Here is a 14,988-nt window from a genome sequence, read left to right as displayed (position 1 = left end):
CCCTCAGGCTATGCTCTGGCCCTGTCCTAGGTATGGACTTCTAACTGTCCCATACCACCTCTGCTTCCACATTCCACCCGCCAGCAGATACGTATAATATTGAAGATGGAGTTTCCCCAGGCCCTGCCAGTGAGATCTCTCCAGTTCTACTGACATTTTATTTCTATATATTCTCTCTCTCATTCTTTTTTTAAAAAACTTTTAAAATTTGTACTAATTAGTTATACGTGACAGTAGAATGCATTTTGACACATCGTTCCCAAATGGGGCACGACTTCTCATTCCTCTGGCTGTACTTGGTGCAGAGTCACACGGGTAGTGTGGTCATACATGTATGCAGGGTAATAATGTCCAACTCATTGCACCCGCCTTTCCACCCACACCCCTCCCCACTCCTCAGTCCCCTCTGCCCACTCCAAAATTCCTTCATTCTTCCCTACCCCCCATTATGGATCAGCATCCACTTATCAGAGAAATACCAGGATATTTTAGGAAGTCACTGGGGTGTCTCAGGTGTGCTCACAGGAGCCATCACCCTGTGGGTGCAGATACTGGCTGGACCCCTTGGGGCTCCCAGAGCTGCAGACACACCCATCCCCTTCTGTGGAGCTCCTGTGGAGGTCCAGGAGCCATGTGGTATGAGCTGCAGATATGAGTACAGTGCCCTTCTTTCCAGCTCTGAGTCCATGTTCCCACCAGCAGGACATTGCAGCATTACCGGAGCCTGGGTTTCCCAGTGGCCATGGGAAGGCAGGCTCTTGGCTTCCATTGTTATGGCCCTAGGATTTCTGTCTCAGTTGGTTTGGGCCACTGTACAAAGTACCATAGACTGACTGACTTAGAATAGCAAACATTTATTTCCCACAGTACTGGAGGCTGGAAGTCCAAGATTAGGCGTGGGCACGCTCATGTTCTGATGGGGGCCCTCTTCCTGGTTGCACATTGCTGATACATGTGGCAGAAAGGGGGCGACAGAGTTCTCTTGGGTCCCTTGTGAAAGGACACTCAGTAATCCCATCCATAAGGTCCACCCTCATGACGTAATCAACTCCCAGAGTTCCCATCTCCTCAAACCATCGCCCTGGGCATTAGGATTTCAGCCCATGAATGGAAAGGAACACACACATTCAACCCATTCCTCCTCCAGACACCTGTCTCACAAATCTTCCTCATGAAGATTAACTCAGAGACGCCCAGGGCCATGGGCCCAATAGACACACAGATCCTGAAGCTGGGGCCAGCCGTGTGTGCAGTGCTTACTAGTTGTACATAGTGACCTGTTCTCATCCCCATTTAGAGCACATGCTCTTCAGGGACAAGGACCCTCTCTCGCCTTCACATCCTCCAGCAGCATTTCCCTCGGGCCTCCCTGTCTCCCTCGACGCCAAGCTGCCAGCTCTGCATCTTTGTGCCTAAGAAATTTCTCAGTTCTCTCTTGTGAAGCACTGGCTGGGAATGCTGGGGACAATGGCTGTAGGAAGGAGAGTGTGAATGTCCCAGATCTCTCACTGTCTGGGAGGGATGTGTTCCACCAGGCTTCCAGATTCCCAGCAGAATTAAAGCGGGTTGTTCAAGTGACCCCTCTCTGGACAGCTCTTTTGTGGCTATTGTACCTTCCTGGTCACACATTTCTCACTCTCTGCGTGGTATTTCCTGAGCTTCCCTCTCAAACGGCCTCCCTAGCGTCCCTGTCGCAGGTCAAGGGGACCTGAGATACCTCCACACTGCACGGCAGAGCATTAGCACCAGGCCTGTTCAGTGATGTGTGGGGAGATGCAGTGGACGCTCCCAGGATGGCGGGGTAGACGGGTGTAGAGATAGGTGTATGAAGATGTACGTGCATATACCGCCGTCCCGCGAGCTCTGAGCTGTGTGTCCCCTTGTCCATCTGCCCTTCAGCTGAGGGACATGCCCTGCTCTTCCCCCCGTTCATTCAATATCTCTTTCCCACCTTCCTAGTACACATTCATTTTTTTAAAAACACAAATGGCTCCTCAAAGCTGCTGTCTCAATCTTTTTTTTCCACTAGCGCCCAGCAAGATATGACCAAATTAAAAAAAAAAAAAAAAGATATGCTGTGATTCTACTTTTTAAACGTTTGACTCCACATTTGTATTTTAATATGGACAACTCCATCATTTTCTATCCATCTTCAGTCCAGGAATTCCCTCCCGCCCAAATCTTAGTATCTTTTGAGATCTTTTTTCTGTAAGAGTAGGTTTCAGGATGAGAACTGAGCTAACCCCAGGTAAATGTTAGGAAACTCCTGGAAATTTAAAACACACCAGCGTGCAGGCCTGGGTGGCAGCTCTGCAGACAGGACCCAGATTTAGTGTTCTTTAAAGCTTTCTTTAAAGCTGAAATGGAAAAATAACCACAGTAATGCCACTTTTTTCTGACCTGACCCCACGGTATGCTTGCTTGTACTGTTTCCTTTCAGCCTCCTGAAGCTGCTGCGTCTGTGTTGACAGTACAATGAGATGAAATCTTAGGGTAGTTTTCACCTCCATTTCTCTAATACTAGAGACGTTGAACATTTTTCATATATTTGTTGATCGATTGTGTATCTTCTTCTGTGAAGTGTCTGCTCAGTTTCTTAGCCCATTTAGTGATTGGTTATTTGTATTTTTGGAGGTAAGTTTTTTGAGTTCCTTATAAATTCTGGAGATTGGTGCTTTATCTGAAGTGCGTGTGGTAAACATTTTCTCCCACTCTGTAGGTCTCTCTTCACATTATTGACTATTTCCTTGGCTGATAAAAAGCTTTTTAGTTTGAATCCATCCCATTTATTGATTCTTATTTTTATTTCTTGCACTTTAGGAGTCTTGTTAAGGAAGTCTGGTCCTAAGCCAATATGACGAGATTTGGGTCTACTTTGTCTTCTTCTATTTGGTGCAGGGTCTCTTCTCTAATTCCTTGGTCCTTGATCCATTTTGAGTTGATTTTGTTCAGGGTGAGAGATAGGGGTTTAATTTCATTTAGCTGCATATGGATTTCCAGTTTTGCTAGCACCATTTGTTGAAGAGGCTATCTTTTCTCCATTGTTTGTGTTTGGCACCTTTGGTATGAGATAACTGTATTTATGTGGGTTTACCTCTGTGTCTTCTATTCTGTACCATTGGTCTACCAGTATATTTTGGTGCCAATGCCATGCTGTTTTTGTTCCTATTGCTCTGTAGTATAATTTAAGGTCTGGTATTTTGATACCTCCTGCTTCACTCTTCCTGCTAAGGATTACTTGGCTCTTCTGGGTCTCTTATTTTTCCAAATGAAGTTCATGGTTGTTTTCTCTATTTCTGTGAGGTACATCATTGAGATTTTAATTGGAATTGCATTGAATCTGTATAGTGCTTTTGGTAGTATGGCCATTTGACAATTAATTCTGCCTATCCAAGAACATGGGAAATATTCTAAGGTTTTCTTTAATTTATTTCTTTAGTGTTCTGTAGTTTTCATTGTAGAGTTCTTTCATCTCTTTTGTTAGATTGATTGCCAAGTATTTTATTTTATTTTTTTGAGGCAATTGTGAATGGGGTAGTTTTCCTAATTTCTCTTTCAGAGGATTCATCACTTATGAATAGAAATGCATTAGATTTATGAATGTTGATTTTATATCCTGCTACTTTGCTGAATTCATTTATTAGTTCTAGAAGTTTTCTGGTAGAATTTTATAAAAGAATAAAAAGTCAACAATAAATGACCTAACATTGCATCGCAAAACCCTAGAAAAAGAAGAACAGATCAACACCAAAAGTAGTAGAAGACAGAAAATAATTAAAATCAGAGCTGATATCAATGAAACAAAAGAAACAATTGACAAAACAAAAAGTTGGTTCTTTTAAAAAATAAACAAAATTGATAAACCCTTAGCCACACTAACAAAGAGAAGAGAGAAAATTCAAATTACTAAAATTCATGATGCAAAAGGAATATCACGACAGACACTGTTGAAATACAAAACTTGATTAGAAACTATTTTGAAAATCTAAACTCCAACAAAATAGAGAATCTCAAAGACATCGACAAATTTCTAGAGATATATGATCCTTCCAAACTGAATCAGGAGGACATACACAATTTAAACAGATCAATTTTAAGTAATGAAATAGAAGAGACCATCAAAAACCTACCAACCAAGAAAAGCCCAGGACCAGATGGATTCTCAACCGAGTTCTACAAGACCTTCAAAGAAGAACTAATACCAATATTCCTCAAAGTATTCCATGAAGTAGAAAATGAGGGAACCCTTCCAAACTCATTTTTGAAACTAGCGTCACTCTGATACCAAAACCAGACAAAGACTCATCAAGGAAAGAAAACTTTAGACCAAGACCCCTGATGAACATACATGCAAAAATTCTTAACAAAATTCTGGCAATATGTTTGCATACAAAAACATATTAAAAAGATAGTGCACCATGATCAAATGGGGTTCATCCCAGGGATGCAAGGTTGGTTCAACATCCAAAAATCAATAAATATAATTAATCACATCAATAGACTTAAAGTTAAGAATCATATGATCATTTCAATAGATGCAGAGAAAGCATTTGATAAAATACAACACCCCTTCATGCTCAAAATACTAGAAAAAATAGGGATACTAGGAACATTCCTTAACCTTGTAAAGGCCATCTATGCTAAGGCCATGGCCAATATCATTCTTAATGGAGAAAAACTGAAAGCATTCCCTCTAAAAACTGGAACAAGACAGGGATGCCCTCTTTCACCACTTCTATTCAACATCATCCTTGAAACTCTAACCAGAGCAATTAGGCAGACTAAAGATATTAAAGGTATACGAATAGGAAAAAAGAACTGAGTGTCTCTATTTGCCGATAATATGATTCATGTGCTGAGGGATGCTCTATTTGATAGTCCCTTTGGGATCCAGGTCTCCTACCGTGAAAGCTCTGACTGGCAGCTGAGGCGGTGGACAGGCAGGCTGTCCGTCAACAGCAAGGTCCACCATCTAGCCCCTCTTTCGTCCTTCTCTGTTCCAGTTCCCTTGGAGCTGCCCATCCTCCAATTCTCCCCCTTGTCCCTGTTTCTTCCCTGCTATTTTCTCCTGTCCCACTTCTTCTTTTTCTGCTCCACTGTGCCTTGGAACCATGCTGTGGCCGCCTCCTCTCACAGCTGCATTCGCTAAGTGTGGGCCCCTTGCCTAGGAGCCAGTGTGGGGGAGAGATGGGAGACGGGGGGCTTCCAGAAGAGAGGGCTGGTGTGGCTGGCAGTTCCAAGTCTGGATTTTATCTCTGGTTGTTTATGCAACCTTCCTCCCCCTGCTGCAGCCTCCCCAGTCCAGAGCTCTGGGTGCCTTTAGGGGAGTTTTCAGGAAAAGGAGAATGTGTCACTTGCTTGGTGGTTGCTCCCTGGGGCTAAGACGTGAGGTCCTGTAGGTACTCATTTCAGGACTGTCCCTCTGTTGTCTCCACAGGACTGAGATGTGCTGGTCCTAGCTGCTGTCCAAGAGGATGTCCGGGGTGTCCGAGCCCCTGAGCCGAGTAAAGGTGGGCACATTACGTCGGCCTGAGGGCCCTCCAGAGCCCATGGTGGTGGTACCGGTAGACGTGGAGAAGGAAGACGTGCGCATCCTCAAGGTCTGCTTCTACAGCAACAGCTTCAACCCTGGGAAGAACTTCAAACTGGTCAAATGCACAGTACAGACGGAGATCCAGGTATGTGTGGAGGCCTCTGCCCTCTGCTTGTCTCTTCTCCCTCTACTTTGTGGACAGCTGAGCAGCCCTCCTTCGGCCCAGCGGGCTCTCCTGTCCTGCCCCTGGCAGAGGGGAGTTGGTATCAGGAGAGGTGTTCTCAGCTGGCATGGCCAAACCCTTCTCCAGGAGTGCACTCTCCACTTCCCTAGGAACCCAGGAGACAGATGTTACAGCCTTGGTTTGGACACTGGATTGTTTGTTTGGTCTTTATTCAATTCATTTCAACTCATTAAGTATTTATGACATTTGAGGCTTGGCAGAGGACTTAAAAGTCCCCTCAAATACTCTCCAATGGAATGGAATAAAAGGCATATGCAAGTGATTACATTTTTGAAAAAGATGCTGTAAGATGTCTGCTGGACATTTAGAGGACAGCTGGTGGGGCGTATAGAGGATGATACTGAGCTAGAGATGCCCTGGGCTGGATGGGCGTTTCTAGACCCTTCTTCCAGAGGCAACACCTCAATGGGCTCATTCCCACCTGGGGTCCTGAAATCTGTTAACAGATCCAGGTACCCAGCTTCATCAAGGCGTCTAGACACCAGGAAGTCAGTTTGACTTAAATAAATCTATATGAACTTGTCATCAAAAGCAGAGTTCCAGTATACTGGCTGATAAAATCACCTATATGTATTGAACATTGGCTACATGGGAGCAACTGGGTCTATCTTCCTACACTCATGATCTCATTAAGTCCTCCGGTGGCTCTGTGAGATGGGTTCAGTGAGGACGCATTTTCCTCTGCCCAGAACATTCCTTCTTGATGATGGAAGGGAAAGTGAAATTGGTTCTCAGAAGGCTGCTGGGAGGATTTGTGATTTGCACAGGAAGCAGGGAACTCAGGAACAGCACCCAGCTCTGAGGCAGCTGGATGAGTCCTTCTTCCTGGTATTGCAACCCTTCCTGTGTCCTAAAAGCCGGTGCCTCTCAACTCCGTGAATGGCTCCTCTGCTTGGTGCTGTGGCAGCTTGGCCATGTCGCCATCCCGCCAGCCATCTGTTATGGCACGCACCGTGCCTCCACACACCAGAGCAGAGGGTAATTGATTAGCTCACTGTCTTGGCCAGTTACCGCTGTCAATTCTGGCTCAGTTGACTCCTTCTGTTTCCTGTAACTGATTTGATTAGGGCCTTGATTACTTGTCTTATGCTTTCTGATATGGGAGCATAAATGTGCCTGAAAGTAAGCCCTGGCTGCCTTCTTCCAGAAGGATGCTTTCATATCTTCTTAACTGTCTGCTTCTGGAGTCTTCCTTTGGGTGTATCATTTTTGTAGATAGCTGATGCCATCCACTGTGAGCTTAATTTTCAGAAGTTCACCTAGTCTCCAAGTTTGAGGGGCAACTCTTTGACCTTTCATGCTGAGAAGAACAGAAGATCTGGTTGGTTCAGATTGGGACAGGTTTTATTATGGTACCAGTGAGAAGGGCCCTGAAAGGTAGATGGGATTTAAAGCAGAAACACTGGGGTGAGGAGGGAGCAGCAGGGCAGAGGCTGGGAGGCTGCTGAATGGGGGTAGTCTGGCTTGAGGGGAGCATGGGATTTATTTAGGAAAGTATTTCAAGTCAAGACCAAGATGGAAAGTTGAGGGCAGATAATGGAGGTCTAGAACTTAGGCTGAGAAATTTGGAGTTGGGCAGGCACTAAGGAGCAGCACACAGTTTTTAGGAAGTGGGAGAGAGATCTTCTTAGAGTTGTATGATGGCCTGGTGGGTGTCTAAGGGGAGGAAGAACAGTAGGCTTACAGAAAGCGCAGGGAGGCCCAAACTTAAGAATGGCTACCAGTTCTAAGGGCATCATCTTGAGGGCTGTGGGGACAGAGGAGAGGGAACAGCAACAACAACAGAAGGAAGGAATGGCTTTCTAGGAGTTTGCATCCAAGCATTCTGATTTTTCCTGATTCCAGCGTCTCCTGCAGGCTAAAGGTCACCTTCTAATGTCACTGCTTATTACAAACAACTATGGCCATAAAGCTACCTGGACTTCCAACCATGTGTCACTCCACCCTTGGTGGTATGTGGGCTTGGGTCTAAATGCTTAATCTATCTGCACTTCTACCTGCAGCACTGTCGTAGGATTGGAGATGGTACCTGAGGAGTACCTAGCACATAGCAGGGTCTCAAATAATTGGAAATATTGGTTGCATGAGTATTAGGTGATTACCCTGCTTAGAAATCTCCAAGGGTAACTAATAGCCCAGAGAGTAAAGTTTAAGTTGTCTTCTTTGGGTATTTATCTTTTTTTTTTTTTTTTTTTTGTGGTACTGGGAATCGAACTCAGGGCCTTGTGCTTGCGAGGCAAGCACTCTACCAGCTGAGCTATCTCCCCAGCTATATCTTTCTTATTTTCAAACTGAGAAGTAAGACAATCACATTAGTGTTTTAAAATAGCACATGGTGTTCTGAAAGATGTTAATGAGTCTACCCTGGAGAAAGGGTCTTATGTTCAAGGAAGCTTAGGAGATGCTTGGCTCAACAATTCTGAACAGACTCTTTTATAGCAAGCTTTCTCAGAACCTTTCATAAACTCATGCCCGTTAAGGCTCTAAGACAGGGGCATCGCGGTGATGTTTTCTTACCTAGCTGTTTCTTATTGACCTAAAGAAACACTCTTTCAAAAGTTGGATGGCTAGTCCTCTGGAAAATCATTTAGGGAACTTTCCTCCTTAAACCCTGGCAGCAGAGCACAAAGGATTAGAGAAAGAAGCTTGTGAATGGGAAGTGGGTTAGGAAATGGTGGCTGTCATGTGGGGAGGCAATGATGAGGACCTGAACCAAGGGAGCGTCACTGGGAACAGATAAGTCAACAGATAAGTCTGTGTGCATCTAAGGAGGCAGAGGCAACAGAATTGGATGATTAACTAGATGTAGGGTGGGAAAGAAAGGAAGGAGACAAGGATGACTCAAGCTCTTGCCTGGGCAGCTGAACACCATTCATTGAGATAGGAGCAGAGAAAGGAAGGGCGTTGAGATTTCAGCTCCACATGTGGTGTGTTTGAAGTGTTTTGGAAGCACCTCCATGGAGAGATGTGGGCGCAGAGCTCAGGAGGGAGAAAGGATTTAGAGATAAGGATTTGGGTATCATCGTGTGATGGATTCCAGGCAAGAGGGCAGGGTCATTCATGGAGAATGAGTAGAGCAAGAGCAAGAGTTCCAGTAAGGACACCCAGGGAAATCAATTTCCAGAGGGCTGATGAAGGAAGAGAAGCAAATGAAGGAAAAGAAGAGTCAGGGAAAGATGAAGAGAACCAAGAGAATAGTCAGGGGAGCCAAAGGCAGAGGGGCTTTAAGAAAGAGTGTTTATCAGTGTCAGATGCTCAGAGAGGTCAAGTCAGGTGAGGGCAGAAATAAGGTCATTGCTTTCAGGTGCCATGGGTGACTCTTTGCTGGGCAGTTTCAGTGGAGAGATGGGAACAGGAACCATTGTGCAATGGATGGGAGATTGGGGACAGTGAGAATAGTGAGCATTTTAGAGTTTTGACCTTGAAGTGAAGGAAAGAGGAGAAGGCAAGAGGAACAAAGTTACCGGCAGAGGCAGTATCACGTGTGGCAGTCCTAAGGTGGGAAAGAACCTGGCAGATTGGAGGCTGAGAGATCCTTAAGACTGGCTATTCAAGACATGTTAATAATTTGACCTTTACTTCATCGCTGTCAGAAGATGTTGATATAATTTAAACATTCGAGTGATGTGAGATTGTGATTTTTAAAAATCATTTAGGTTTACATAGTGGAAAATAGATTGGAGGAAGGCAAGAATGGATGTGGGGTGATTTTAGGTGGATACTGCTCAAGGTTAGAGATAATAAATTAGGATCGTAGCCACAGTGAGGGTGATGGTGGTGATGCTGGTAGTGATGGTGGTGATGATGATGTTGGTGACGGTGGTGACGATGGTAGTGATGATGGTGATGATGATGATATTGTTGGTGGTGGTGATGATGGTGGTGGTGGTGATGATGGTGATGATGATGTTGGTGGTGGTGGTGATGATGGTGATGATGGTGGTGGTGATGATGGTGATGATGATGTTGGTGGTGATGATGGTGATGATGATGTTGGTGGTGGTGGTGGTGATGGTGATGATGATGTTGGTGGTGATGATGGTGATGATGATGTTGGTGGTGGTGGTGATGATGGTGATGATGATGTTGGTGGTGATGGTGATGATGATGATGTTGGTGGTGGTGGTGATGATGGTGATGATGATGTTGGTGGTGATGGTGATGATGATGATGTTGGTGGTGGTGGTGATGATGGTGATGATGATGATGTTGGTGGTGATGATGGTGATGTTGATGATGTTGGTGGTGGTGGTGGTGATGGTGATGATCATGTTGGTGGTGATGATGGTGATGATGATGTTGGTGGTGGTGGTGATGATGGTGATGATGATGATGTTGGTGATGATGGTGATGATGATGATGTTGGTGGTGATGATGGTGATGTTGATGATGATGGTGGTGGTGGTGGTGATGGTGGTGATGATGGTGATGATGATGTTGGTGGTGGTGGTGATGATGGTGATGTTGATGATGATGGTGGTGGTGGTGGTGATGGTGGTGATGATGGTGATGATGATGTTGGTGGTGGTGGTGATGATGGTGATGATGATGTTGGTGGTGGTGGTGATGATGGTGATGATGTTGGTGGTGATGGTGATGATGATGATGTTGGTGGTGGTGGTGATGATGGTGATGATGATGGTGGTGGTGATGATGATGGTGATGATGATGGTGGTGGTGGTGATGATGGTGATGACGATGATGGTGGTGGTGATGATGGTGATGATGATGTTGGTGGTGATGATGGTGATGATGATGTTGGTGGTGGTGGTGATGATGGTGATGATGATGTTGGTGGTGATGGTGATGATGATGATGTTGGTGGTGGTGGTGATGATGGTGATGATGATGTTGGTGGTGATGGTGATGATGATGATGATGTTGGTGGTGGTGGTGATGATGGTGATGATGATGTTGGTGGTGATGGTGATGATGATGATGTTGGTGGTGGTGGTGATGATGGTGATGATGATGATGTTGGTGGTGATGATGGTGATGTTGATGATGTTGGTGGTGGTGGTGGTGATGGTGATGATCATGTTGGTGGTGATGATGGTGATGATGATGTTGGTGGTGGTGGTGATGATGGTGATGATGATGATGTTGGTGATGATGGTGATGATGATGATGTTGGTGGTGATGATGGTGATGTTGATGATGATGGTGGTGGTGGTGGTGATGGTGGTGATGATGGTGATGATGATGTTGGTGGTGGTGGTGATGATGGTGATGATGATGTTGGTGGTGGTGGTGATGATGGTGATGATGTTGGTGGTGATGGTGATGATGATGATGTTGGTGGTGGTGGTGATGATGGTGATGATGATGTTGGTGGTGGTGGTGATGATGGTGATGATGATGTTGGTGGTGATGGTGATGATGATGATGTTGGTGGTGGTGGCGATGATGGTGATGATGATGATGTTGGTGGTGATGATGGTGATGTTGATGATGATGTTGGTGGTGGTGGTGATGATGGTGATGATGATGGTGGTGGTGGTGATGATGGTGATGATGATGGTGGTGGTGGTGATGATGGTGATGATGATGTTGGTGGTGATGATGGTGATGTTGATGATGATGTTGGTGGTGATGGTGATGATGATGATGTTGGTGGTGGTGGTGATGATGGTGATGATGATGATGTTGGTGGTGATGATGGTGATGTTGATGATGTTGGTGGTGGTGGTGGTGATGGTGATGATCATGTTGGTGGTGATGATGGTGATGATGATGTTGGTGGTGGTGGTGATGATGGTGATGATGATGATGTTGGTGGTGGTGGTGATGATGGTGATGTTGATGATGATGGTGGTGGTGGTGGTGGTGGTGGTGATGATGGTGATGATGATGTTGGTGGTGGTGGTGATGATGGTGATGATGATGTTGGTGGTGGTGGTGATGATGGTGATGATGTTGGTGGTGATGGTGATGATGATGATGTTGGTGGTGGTGGTGATGATGGTGATGATGATGGTGGTGGTGGTGATGATGGTGATGATGATGGTGGTGGTGGTGATGATGGTGATGACGATGATGGTGGTGGTGATGATGGTGATGATGGTGGTGGTGGTGGTGGTGGTGATGATGGTGATGATGATGTTGGTGGTGATGATGATGATGATGTTGGTGGTGGTGGTGATGATGGTGATGATCATGTTGGTGGTGATGATGGTGATGATGATGTTGGTGGTGGTGGTGGTAATGATGGTGATGATCATGTTGGTGGTGATGATGGTGATGATGATGTTAATGGTGGTGGTGATGATGGCAGTGATAACAGCAGCAGTGGTGTTTATTGGTGGAGGTGGTGATGGCAGCTGGCACTTTTGAAAGCACCTAATATACACTATCTTATTGACTTCTGAGATGGACCCTATAAAGTACATATTATTCTCTACTTTATATATAAGGAAATTAAGTGCAGAGAAGTTAAAAATTTGCTAATAGTGGTGGAATTTGTTTTTATATCCAGGCAACCCACCTCTAGAGCCTGCACTCTTAACCAATTTGGTCCATGAAAAGAAGCAATTGTAATCCAGAGAATGTAGGATATGGAAGCAACAGACTTTGGTGATGGATGGGGGATACAGGAGTGAGGACCATGGAGGTGTGAAGAATGGCAGCCTGGTTCAGGTGGACAGGCCCATTCCCTAAGATGAAGGACACTGGAGGAGAAATGGGCGGGGAGCGACGTGACCACCAGTTCAGTTTCAGATCTTTCTGTGCAACTGAGATGCTTTAACATTTTCACATGGAAATGCTGAGTAACTCTTGGGTGCATATTCTGGAGGAGAGAACCAGTGTGGGCACTGACGGTTGAGTGTGGTCAGCCTCTAGATGGCGGTTGAAACCATGGCTGTGGATGAGGTCACTGAGGAAAGAGTCTTGAATAATTCTGTCTTCCATTCCTCGAATAGGGTTGGGTCTTCCCTGCCTGATACCATGCTGGCTATGGCCTGGGGCAGCAGAACACCCCAAAACACAGGCACACCCCTGCTTTCACAGGGTTTCCTGGCCAAGGGTGAGACTGAAATTGACTCCTATCGATGCATGAACCTTTACCAACTGAGGCAAAAGCACTGACCAGAAGAAACAGGGCTGAGGAGAAGAAATAACCGGAAGGGTTGGGTCCACACATGGAGGACTAGCTTTGCTACTCAGAGCTGACTAGAGCTGTCAGGAAAGGTCCAGTGGGGAACCAGGCCTGGCATCCTCGACTGAGATTCTCCTGGAGCAGCGCCTCCCTCCCTCTGCTTCCTGACAGCCATCCTTCCCTACCTTGGCTTTGACTCCAACCAATTTTTCTGCTTCCAGCTCCCTTCTTCTTTCACCATCCTCCTAGTACTCAAAATGCTGCCAGCGCTTTCAGACCTGCCAAGCACATGTCCTTCCATGAGAACACGCCTGAAATTCTGACAGCCCCCACTTAGCTGCATCTGATAAAATGCAAGCAATGGAGACTCGCCCTGGCACAGGCCCTGCTGTAGCACGGCTCCAAAACGTGGTTACTCGGTGTGTGCTCGCTGACTTCACAGAGTGATGTTCACTCCCAACTCACTTCTGTGCATGTGTGATAGCCTCACGGTGCCTGCTCCGTTAAAAGCCATGGAAGTTCTCCCCGGCCCTGGTGCCTCGGACCCCTCAGGAATCAGGAAGCTGCTGGAGAGACTCAGCAATGTGCCAAATGAAAAACAGCCTGGGCTGGGGAGATAGCTCAGTTGGTAGAGTGCTTGCCTTGTAAGCATAAGGCCCTGGGTTCAATCCCCAGCACCGCAAAAAAAAAAAAAAAAGAAAAACACCCTTTGCTCTTCTTGATTTTCCATTTCCCTTTGGTTGGATATTCATAGGCAACTGTGTTTGTTCGGGAGCTTTGAATCTCTGTAGCAAGCAGAGGCTTATAGCATTCTATTTTCCTCAAACGTGCTAATTTGCTTGTCTGGGGAAGGGGCTAAAATGACATTCTGAAAACGACTGGCAGAGCGTCACCATACGTTGTGCCCACACAGGGCGTCTCCTTCATGATTGCTCGCTCTCTCTCTCCGCCCGCCCCCCCCTTCTTCCTCTCCTTTTCCTCTCACTCTTTTTTGGGTCGGGTGACCATATGTCCTGGTTCGTCTCAGTCCCAGCTTACACATAATGTCCAGGGATAACCATCCGGAGTGCCCCTGCCAGTCCCCAAAGTACTATGAATCGGAGATTAAATGGTTTGGTCACCTGCTTCTAAGTGCCATGCTCGGTCCTCACCCTGCCTGGCACACTGACTGGCCTGTTCGTGGGGTCTTCTCCCCTGGTTGTCATCTGCAGACCCACTTTCTGCGTGTGTGCTTCCCTCTCATCAGACCATCTGTTTCCCCCTCAGGAGGGCAGTAAGCAAAAAGTGGGCATTCGTCTCTGGTGTGGTGGGTTCAGAGTTGCTGGCAGGACCCCCACTCCTCACCCTCTCCCTCAACCAGCCTCCACCATGCTGAAAAGCCACCCTTGAGATCCATCTTTGTTTTCTCCTGAACAGAACTGCACTGGGAATTCACCTTTGCATCCCCAGGAAGGACAGGAACTAAAGCCATTCTGTGCCCTTCCCACTCCGTCCAGGTGCATCTCTCCCACCCACAGTGGGGTCTCCGGTTTGCAGGAGTGATCCCCGTGTGTGACTTACCTGGCACAGGAGGAGGGCAGAGTCCATTTCCCACATGTGCCCTCTATTTCCCTGACACCATGAGATACTCATCCCACTTAACTTCAAGCTTGACCTGTCACCTAACATGGCAGTGTGCTGTGGACTGAATGTTTGTGTTCCCCCAGTTCATATGGTAAAGTCCTGGCCCCTGGTGTGTTGGCATTTGGAGGTGGCCTTCACACATTTGGGAGGCACTTTGTCCAAAAGACTATGTTGGACCTAATACTGAATATGACAGAATTGGAAGGTGGGGCTTCATGAATGAGGTTAGTGCCCTTAAAAAGAGGATGCAGGAAGCACCCCTGTCCCTTCTCCTCTGCCACATGAGGATGCAATAAGAAGGCACCATCTTGGAACACTTACTAGGCACTGAATCTGCTGGAACCTTAATCTTAGACTTCCCAGCCTCTGGGTTTGTGAGTAATATATCTCTGTTGCTTATAATTATCCATCTTCAGGTATTTTGTTATAGCAGCAGGAACAGACTAAGACAGGAGGTAATTAGATTTACATAAGACCATTAGGGTGGGGCCC

At 46.2% G+C, this 14,988-nt stretch overlaps 1 protein-coding gene across 2 annotated transcripts in view; it reads left to right on the top strand.

Moving 5' to 3' along the window:
* The window catches only part of Ptk2b (protein tyrosine kinase 2 beta), a 117,001-nt gene that overhangs the window by 55,619 nt on the left and 46,394 nt on the right, over positions 1-14,988 (top strand). For both annotated transcript variants that reach the window (XM_047548882.1, XM_047548881.1), the window contains exon 2: positions 5,438-5,678. In XM_047548882.1, coding sequence (XP_047404838.1) covers positions 5,475-5,678 — 204 coding nt within the window. In that variant the 5' untranslated portion in view covers positions 5,438-5,474. The remainder of the gene's footprint in view (positions 1-5,437; positions 5,679-14,988) is intronic.

Source organism: Sciurus carolinensis, chromosome 4, assembly GCF_902686445.1.
Source record: "Sciurus carolinensis chromosome 4, mSciCar1.2, whole genome shotgun sequence".
Taxonomy (NCBI): domain Eukaryota; kingdom Metazoa; phylum Chordata; class Mammalia; order Rodentia; family Sciuridae; genus Sciurus; species Sciurus carolinensis.
The sequence above is the reverse complement of the archived record's forward strand: the minus strand, read 5'-3'. Positions and strand labels throughout refer to the sequence as shown.